The sequence below is a fragment of the Notothenia coriiceps genome, unplaced genomic scaffold, assembly GCF_000735185.1.
Source record: "Notothenia coriiceps isolate Sejong01 unplaced genomic scaffold, NC01 NC01_scaffold00037250, whole genome shotgun sequence".
NCBI classification, from domain to species: Eukaryota; Metazoa; Chordata; class Actinopteri; order Perciformes; family Nototheniidae; genus Notothenia; species Notothenia coriiceps.
The window spans coordinates 1,755,551-1,765,171 of NW_011369951.1; the positions used below are offsets into that span (position 1 = coordinate 1,755,551).

Here is a 9,621-nt window from a genome sequence, read left to right on the forward strand (position 1 = left end):
ACACACACACACACACACACACACACACACACGTGATAAAAAGCTCGAAACGGTGCTTAATGGTCTCTCCAAAATTAGAGGCTGTTCAAATTCTCTCAGATTCTAAAATTAGAATTTGACAATTGCTTGCAAAAATCCACAATATGACCCATATGAAACTCATTTCATGAAGGAGTACTTGATTATAAAATGACCAAATGGAGCAATCAGGTGCTAGGTCAAAGGTGTGTTTGTTTTGTTAATTCATCTCCAATCCTCAGTATTTCTCTACCCCAGCATCTCCATCTTCTGTCTTTGCGCACAATAACATATCTAAGCTTTTTGCTGCACTCCCCTCGACTGACTTACACTTTAATGATCCCCCCAAATGTTCCCTTTCACACCTTAACCACGTGTGCTGTTGATGTGATGTGAAGGTCATCCATTGAGGACCTCTCCTCAGGCAGGCAGGCAGGCAGGCAGGCAGGCAGGCACATACACACACACACACACACACACACACGCACACACACACACACACACACACACACACACACACACACACACACACACACACACACACACGCAACATATACCCAATAAAAAGGTGACAAACACCCTCCTTGTCCTACATCCTCGTCAATAATAGATGTGTGTGTGTGTGTGTGTGTGTGTGTGTGTGTGTGTGTGTGTGTGTGTGTGTGTGTGTGTGTGTGTGTGTTAAGAGAGATGTTTAAACAATCTGAGCGTTTGAACAAAGCTACTGTAGAAGGAGGCAATGTGAGGACAGTCAGATCCTCTCTCTCCGTCTCTGGTGTTTTATGGCGGTTCCTGCACACTCTTGCTGTGAGAAATATGGAAGTGGTGCAGCATGAGGGGTAATGAAGCCTCCTGCCGAGCCCTGGGGAGAAGCTCCATCTCCTCTCCACCATCTATCACCATCCGGCATCCCACCTATGGAGAGAGCAGGCTGCGCCACGCCCCTTTCTTCTCAGCTCCACGAGCAGTGTAAGCAGTGTACCCAACAATACCTCTTTCTACTTTCCCCTTCCACTTTTCCACTTCAATCCCAACTCTGACACTCGCATTTCCTCCTCTGATCAGGTGTGACGTTTACATTGAAGTTCTTGATTAACTTACTTGCCCTCAGCTTTTTAACATAAATGCAATAATAACTTTACAGAAATGCTCATTATTTCTCCCCCTGCAGCCTCGCTCTTAGACAAACCAATCACATCCAAGCCACTGATCATGTATTTTATTGATGGAGTGGTATCGAGCAAATAAGGATGCATGACAATGTTTTCCTATAGTTCTCAAGGCCCAGGAGCTTTAACAATAACTGTAGCAGTTAAGCATAGCGAAACAATTGCTGTTTTTGATATTATATCACTGCAGGGGTCTAGTGCTTGTGTAACAGTTGTAAATATGCAGTGGGGTTTATTTGTATAATCACACAAATTCTGTGTTTTATATTAAGTAATTCTGTGTTCTTCATTTGATTGAATGTTCAATACCTGACAAGGTCGGAGATCAGTGGGCGGAACCTCTGAAGTGGTGGTCGGGCTGTGCTCAGAGAGGTTATTGTTTGAGGACTCCCCCCCCCCCCCTATATATTGTGCCCCTCACGTTTCCTCTTCCCTTTTTGTAAGTGTTCCACGTGAGAGGAGTCACTGTGAGGGAAAGCTAAAATAAGGATGATTGTTATATATTTTGTCAGATTGTCAGTAATAAAACGGAGATCGTCAAAACTGTATGCTGGCTCGGGTCATCCATGAACAACGCAAAACACAACGCAGAGAACGCTTAACGACACCGGTTACACTTGCATTATCTTATTACTGACCACTCTTTCAATATTATTTGTGTCTTCAAATTACGAGATATGGATGATTAACCAGTTATTTAAAACTTAAGAAGTAGACAGGAAGTATAGAGAGACAGTCAAAATGTACTTCTCCAAAAATAGGAAAAACTTGAGATCAGGTGAAGGGATAATCATAGTAATTGGGAAAACTTGAACTGAAATAAAGAATATATTGTACTATGGAAATGAGAAACAAAATGTGGTGACCAGTTTCTAAGGTTACACCAGAATAATCTTTCTCTAAGTTCCTCTTTTTATATCTTTAAAACAGGTGAAAAAAGGTTTTGTTGAAATCCCTCGTAAAATAAATTCACTTGCAAAAAATGAAACCTGGCAAAACGTTTAGGAAGGGTTTAAATGGGTTCAGCTGATAGGAGAAGCAGAAATGGGACACAACAAAAAGTAAAAGGTAGAGGAACAGCAGGGAGACGCCGTGCTGAGGCCCCTTGGCTTATTTTGGTAAATGATGTCCTCAAAGGGGACATCAGCCTGAATGCTCCGTCCTTAGAGGAGACATCAGAAACGAACCGGGTCCTCCCACTCTGCCAGGCGGCGGCAGGGGAACATGTGGCCCACTGGCCCTTTACCCAAATCTGCACCTACTGGCATGTGGTCTTTCCATGAATAGAGTCTGAAACCAAACAGGAAGCTTTGCCTGGAGCAGCACTAACAATATCGATTGCTATTTTCATATCTGTTGTTCTATCGATTCAAAGCACATACACTACATAAATGTCACTTTACTCATTGATATATTTTACAACAGGGAAGTTATTGTTTCCTAGAATTCGAACACATTTAATCTAATGAACTCTGTCAAATATCAAGCAATGTGTCACTTCCTTTTTTGTGTTGTCATGATTGTTGTGAGCCTTATTTTGAAAAAGAGACTTTGTTAATTTTAGTCTTTCACTGATTAAATAGCATACAGATACAGATAAGTACAAAGTAAATAAGTACTACAACACTTATTTCCATCTGTAATTATCTGTGTGTGTTGTGCCTAATGTTGTATACATCTATTAAATCGTGTCCAATTACATTTCGGTATATCTAATGTTGATAACTGCAGTGTATTGTAAAGCTAATGTAATTGTGGGTTGTGCGTAAGTAGTGTTGACTTGTAAATATATACACTTTTACACTCATCCATGTAAGAAAGATGAGCTAATGGGGATTCCAATAAACAATTTGAAATATATATCAATTGCATGAAATCCAATGTTGTATATTGGCCTGTTAACACCATATCTTTCTTTAAACACAGAAAGCAAAAACCAGCCATAAGCCACAAATAAAAACCTCCCTATTGTGAAGTAGTGCTTCCATTGGGTGAAATCACTCAGCCAGGGACGAGACAAGAACGTCCGCCTAATTGCTGCAGATCTTTGATTCTTCCTCCATTCAAGTATTCCTAAGGGGACCATGTGTGAGTCTCCACCAGAACAGACACTGGTTTTAATGATACAGATTTGATTGTTTTCTCTGTCCTTGTACAGTATGTGGAATCAATACACAGAATCACAATCTATTATGAAAAGTCAAATGTGCTGGAGGTGATGCACTTTATAAGCAACCAAGAACGGATAGGGGTAATCCATTCATCCCAAAGATTTACATTTTTCTTCAATACTATACTATACCTCAATACTTCAATGCACAATCTGAATGTGTTGTTGCTCACCAAATATGCTCCGTGTTAAACCCAGGGGGGCCATAGCTACTCACCACGCTGACTTTGAAGGCATAGAGCAGGTCAAAGGGCAACGCGGCCACCAGGTCGATGATGAACCATGTGGTCAGGTAATGGATGCAGATCTGCCGAGCGTCAAAGATCACCTGGCCCGACTTGCTGACGTAACTCGTGCGAAAATTACAAACAATGTCTGGCAGAAAGACAGAGTCAGTGTTGGTTATTGAATCCAGATTATTACGATAACAGATCAACGTTAAATTAGATAATAGTCTATATAAAGAAATTGTAATTCTGCAATTAACCTATGATGAAGAGTATCTCCACGGCGATGTCGCTGACGGTCGTGCTGCGGGTCAGGTCGTCGTCGTCCCCGATGAAACACACGTTGTAAGGCACCGTCACAGCAACGTAGAACGTGGCCAGTAAAATCAGCCAATCCCAAGCAGCTTTGAACGTGCTGTAGTGAAGTAAGATGCATTTGGACTTCTTGGCCTCTGCTACCTTGTACTCTGGCAGGGCCGGCGGGTCCCCAAACACGTTCTGGACAAGGTAAGAAAATAGGACAGTCTGTCAAAATGACCTGTTGCATATGTGGTAAACAATAACATTAGATATTGTTTTGGCCTCTAGTTCCAATGGCTACATGTTTGTGTGTGTGGTTTTAACACAAGGGTGCGCTATACTTAAAATAAGTGGGAGACAATTACATAAAAAGAATACTATAGCTACACCCATTATGTCTTAATGAAATGACATCGATGTTGAACCATATAGGGTCAGCTGATACTTCAACGTCATCATTTATATTCCTTGAGTCTTCTGAATTACCAGAAAAAAAAAATACTAAATTGTGATATATGTATACATATAATTAGATATGTAATTTTTTTTAACCGAATAGAATATGTTGGCCATATCACCCAGTCCGAAGGAATCCTAATATCTGTTTTTCTCTTTAATCCTTAAGTTTAAAAAAAACATCTGATGGGATTACATTTATGTTACAAAGAAAATATGTTATTTCTCATTTATTGCAGTTCCTAATAAAGAGCATCAGGTGGTACAACATGTTTTGTTCACTTTGTAAACCCTGGACACAGTATTTCTGCTCTGCCCCCTGCACTTCCATTGTGTCGACTACACTTCAATAACAGCATTGATCTTTTCACTCCCTGTATGACAGTCCTCAAACATCCTTTTTGAACACCCTGGTATGACCTTACACCCTGCCCTGTTGTTAGATGATACCTTGTTGAGTTTAATCTTGCCCTTCTCTCTGCTGTGGAGGTGACCAGAGATGTGGTAGAGCACCGTGTTTCCCCGCATACGAGCCGAGCTGAATGCAGATCCTGTTTTCACCCTGCCGCGCCGTCGCTCTGTAAACACACACAAACACACAAAGCTTAGTACACATCCCCCCCTGCAATACTTTACCCCCCAATGTTAACTCCTGATGAGTGAACCAGTCATTAAGCTTGATGAAATACATAACATTCGGTTCTGAATGAGGAATCATGAATATTCAACAGGAAGGATGTCATTTCTGAGTAAATTGCAGGATTTCAAAGCAAAACTGTCATGTTGCTTTTTAAAAAGTCAAGTATCCTGTTGGGTCTTACATTATTCAGCTATACATATTAGTTGATGTTTTGTTGTGTAAACACTTTTTCTAGCTAAACTGCAATTTCCCAGCTTTAATAACTTTCTACTGGAGCCAGTCAAGTTTAGTAGATTTCCTGTGGTAGATTGCAATGTGCGTGCGTGCGTGTGTGCTTGTGTATTTCTTCCAAGAGTATTGTAGTTGTAGATAAAGCAGATAGTGTAGGAGTGAAGTGTTCAGAGTGAGGAGATGGATAATGGGAGAAGGCACTTTATTGCTGAGCCCCATTCTCTCTGTTGTGAACCCACAGGAAAGGACTAAGGCCACATTGGCTTGAGGGGGGATAATGGCAATAACAAAGCTGGAGAATGGAAGTGATAACTGCTTTTGAGTGTCCTTTGGAAAGTGTGTGCATCCTGGTGTGGGTGTGTGTGTGTCTGTGGACCCCAGACGACGCAAACAGACAGGGTCCATCCATAACACAGAGCAGCCTTGGGGGACGCGACACGGCAGGCGCACAGAGACAGAGACATGCTTATTTTTAGATCTAATGAATTTCCCTCTACTTTTATAGCGTTTCTTATAGGGGTAGAGGGGGGATATAGGTGGGGAGGGGGTGGGTGTTGTGTAAAACGGGGAAGGCTGAAGCCATGTAGGGCAGATAGCGGAGTTGGGAATTGGTGTCTACTGTAAAAGCAGCTGGAATAGATGAGAAACAGGGATTATGGAGAGAAAATGGGGTGAGGAAAGGACAGAAAAAGGAGACAGGTGAGACAGACTGGGTTTCCCCCTTTTTGCTAACACTGTCTACGTTGTCGTGACCAGGAGCTAACTGGGTCACATCTGAGGCGTGTGTCCGTCCTTCAAAGGCTTCCCCAGTGTGGATAGAAATGCTCCATTGATGATGACATGCTCTTTTCTGAATTAAAAACCAGGAATCTGCTTTGGTGCAAAATCAAACCTTAGTAAAAAAACATATATGGCAAGTTTATTCTTTTGTCCCTTATGTATTCAAGTCCAAACATTTCAATTTTGTTGGACATTTTATCTCAATTGCCATTTACCAAAGACGTCAAACTTTTCCAAAGAAAAACAATTTTGTTTCCAAAGAAACAAATACTGTATATTATAAAATAAAACAAAAGAACAAAAAAACATTCGAAACAAATGTTACAAAGAATGTGTACAAGAAACATACACAGAAAATGGGTAAAACACAATTAATGAAAAATTCAAACACATTTACAATACATACAAATTCAAAGTTGTAATAGCTGTGCGAAAGGATTGTCTGAGGAATATTAAAAGGTACAAAGTATTAAAGAATATGTATTTAAATTGATGTATCGTCCCAAAAAGGAGAATTTATGTAATACAAAGACACACATTTAAATTATTTAAATTATTTCATTCATGGCTGCAATGTTTCACAAGCCAGATTTAACTGACTTAAACAAACAAACGAGTACACCCCTTTCCAAATATGCACAGAGAACGTCATAAAAATGCATACGTTTCGAAAAATTCACATATTCTCATTTAGAGTAGCTTGTCAGACCCAGACTCGTAATTAGGGGTCTGGGCAGACTCACAGTCTATGCTGCTGCATCATCCTTTTTCTATGAAAAGCATTTCATTATATGGGCAAAAATAACTTTGCTGCTTGCTTCCGGTTTTCTCTTCTTTCAATGAGAGTAATTAGGCATATCCAGAGGAGGCAGGTCTGAGATGAGAGCCTGGTTTGCTGACTTAACAAACACACACTGACCTTCTGTCAGGCTTTGACGGTGGCTTTTGCTTAGGTTTTGACCTTCAGGTAAAGCTTTGAGGAAATTGATTTTGAGCACATTGCTTGCAACTTTGCTTCCTTTAGATGCTCTGTGCGACGAAAAATAATTGACAATACAATACTGGAGGGCAAAAAAGCGAGGTGAAGTTCTAACAAAGATATCATAGCAGTCAGCACAACAACAATACACCTTCATCCCCATTTTGTTCCTACCATTCATAGAACAATAAGACATTTCACTGGGTAACCTACAAAGAGATTACCAAATTCTCAAATATAATCAAATATTACAACAAATATTAACTCCGATAACAGAAAGGTGTGTCTTTATAATCTAGGGTATGGAGGTAAACCCACGGGCGGTTGCAAATTGATCGTTTGCTAACAGGAGCGAAGGGATTGCCCATCATCCTCCCTCAAATTGCCTGCTGCCGTCAAATCCATATTGAAAAATATGTATTGCTACCTCAAAAATGTTCATATCGCATCATAAAATGGTAATATAAAACACATGTATTTGTCCTACATGAATTGTTCTTTTCAATACAACATCCATTTTCTGTTGCTGCACTCAAAACAGTTTCTACTGTTAGGGTAAGTCTTGGTGAAATAAAAAAGTCTATACTGTAACCCTTTAAATCATGACATTTATTTCTTTAGTAATACATTTCCTACCCACTACCAAGTCTACATAACACATTTTTGCACTTTGCAGCACCTTCATCTACCCCCACTTCTGTGGCGAAGTTATGTTAGCATACTGTAGTATAAGCACATGTTGTTTTAGCATGCTAACACAAGTATTTTCAATATGCAAACTGTGCAGTCACAATGTTAAGCACTTACTTAATTGATGTCTTATTCCATTCCATTACATATTTTAGTTTAGTTTAAGTATGTGTTTGCTAATGCTCACATCCACATTACCTGCTGGTCATGGGTCCCCACTGTCAAACACGAAATGGAATCTTCCAATGGGATTTATAGTGGAGGTATCTTAGACTGTACCATGAGTGGAGCACACAGGGGGATTTTCATAGTTTTAGTACTCAAAACAATATATATTTATTATATTTTTGTGATGGGAAAGTTTGAATAATGATTTAGAAAGTGTTTTGTTGTTTTACAAAGATATTTGACTTTGAATGTAATTGGTTTAACTTTGCACTAACTTGGTTTGTCTGTAGGAGGGGCTTCATGTTTAAATTCAAGAGGTATAAGCTTCACATGCTTTGTTCATCTTTGGGTTCAACTTCTACGGTTGTTGTCTAAGGTTGGTTGTTGTTCTCTCATACTCTTTTCAAAAGTTTGAATTGTTTATTAATCTTTGTATATAGTTTCCTCATGTACAACCTCTCTAGAACCAGGCTGAACTGCCTCTTCGTGTAATGTTAATAACAACAATGTCATGTTTCAATCGAGCCTTAGGATTTATTTGTATCTATAAAAAGTGCCAACGCTGTCCTGTGGTAGTTTGCAATGGCCCTTATATTACCAAAATCCATATGCTGAACAAAGAGGTAAACAAGTTTGTTTGTATAACCTGTGTGCAATCCTCTTGTTTAGCAACGATTAGAATCGCTTAAACATTAACAACCCACATCCTACATACATAAACATGAATATTTACACACTGACCTTCTTTCTTGTCCCCTAGGATGGCTTTGGCTTTAGTGTCAGTGGTGTCCTTAAAGGAAGCCAGAAAGAGCACCACGTCTCCCTTTTCATTCTTAATTGGCACAATGTCGAGCAGGCACCAGAACAAAACAGCTGGAAGAGAAAGAAAACTGTTAACCCTTTAAACACCATCTTTGATATATATGAATGAAGGGTTGTGTGTGTGTATAGCAACAGTTTCACAGATCCCCAGACTTATTAGTGAGCCTTTCTACAGCTGTAAGTCCCTGAGGAGAAGCAGAGCCTTTAAATAGACGTTGCTGCTCCCCAGGCACAGCAAGAGATGAACCCATCTCTGAGGCCCCGTCTCCTGCTCAATGGACTGCTTTTTCAGAGGAGCTGTAGGTCAGCATGTTTGATTCTGCAGCAGTGTTACTAGGGCTTATTACGACATAACTTTTAAAAAGTTTCATTAATATTTGAAAGGAAACTTCATACTACAATATATAACTTAATTTACAGATTTTATTTTACCTTTAGTTAGTTAGTATTGCTTAACAAGGGAGTGTATACCTTAATCCACCATTACATGGTCCATAAACACACACAAAAATGCTAATGTTTCAGTGTCGGCTGGATGTGTACAGTGAATATAATATGCAATTGTTCACCAACAAATTTTCCATATTAACTTAAATATGTGAACATATATATCAGTGTCTTAAAATATGTTACGGTGCAGTAGTGCTGCACGATTAATCGAAAAAAGATCGTGATCTCGATTCAGACACCTATGCGATCTCATTTCTAAATTACGGCGATCCTATGACGTCATGCTGATTTTTTTGAATTTTGATTTTTTTTTTAAATGTTTTATTATTTTGCTTCTGAATAATACCAACTTGCAATGTCAATCATACTCAAACGATGTAAAGCAAATATACTCTATGCATTTAACATTAAAGTACCATGATCGCATGCAAGGAGTGTTCTGTCTGTCTCTCCTCCTCCATACTTGCCAACCTTTAGACCTCAGAAATCGGGAGGATTTCAAAATGCAAAATGGGGGGGGG

The 9,621-nt window shown here is 39.5% G+C and overlaps 1 protein-coding gene across 1 annotated transcript in view; it reads right to left on the reverse strand.

Moving 5' to 3' along the window:
* kcnh8 (potassium voltage-gated channel, subfamily H (eag-related), member 8) overlaps positions 1-9,621 on the reverse strand; it is an 81,437-nt gene that overhangs the window by 46,738 nt on the left and 25,078 nt on the right. Inside the window, exons 3-6 of the mRNA XM_010796582.1 lie at positions 8,570-8,701; positions 4,791-4,918; positions 3,845-4,082; positions 3,575-3,732 (exon numbers count right to left, since the gene is read on the reverse strand). Of these exons, the coding sequence (XP_010794884.1) occupies positions 3,575-3,732; positions 3,845-4,082; positions 4,791-4,918; positions 8,570-8,701 (656 nt within the window). The remainder of the gene's footprint in view (positions 1-3,574; positions 3,733-3,844; positions 4,083-4,790; positions 4,919-8,569; positions 8,702-9,621) is intronic.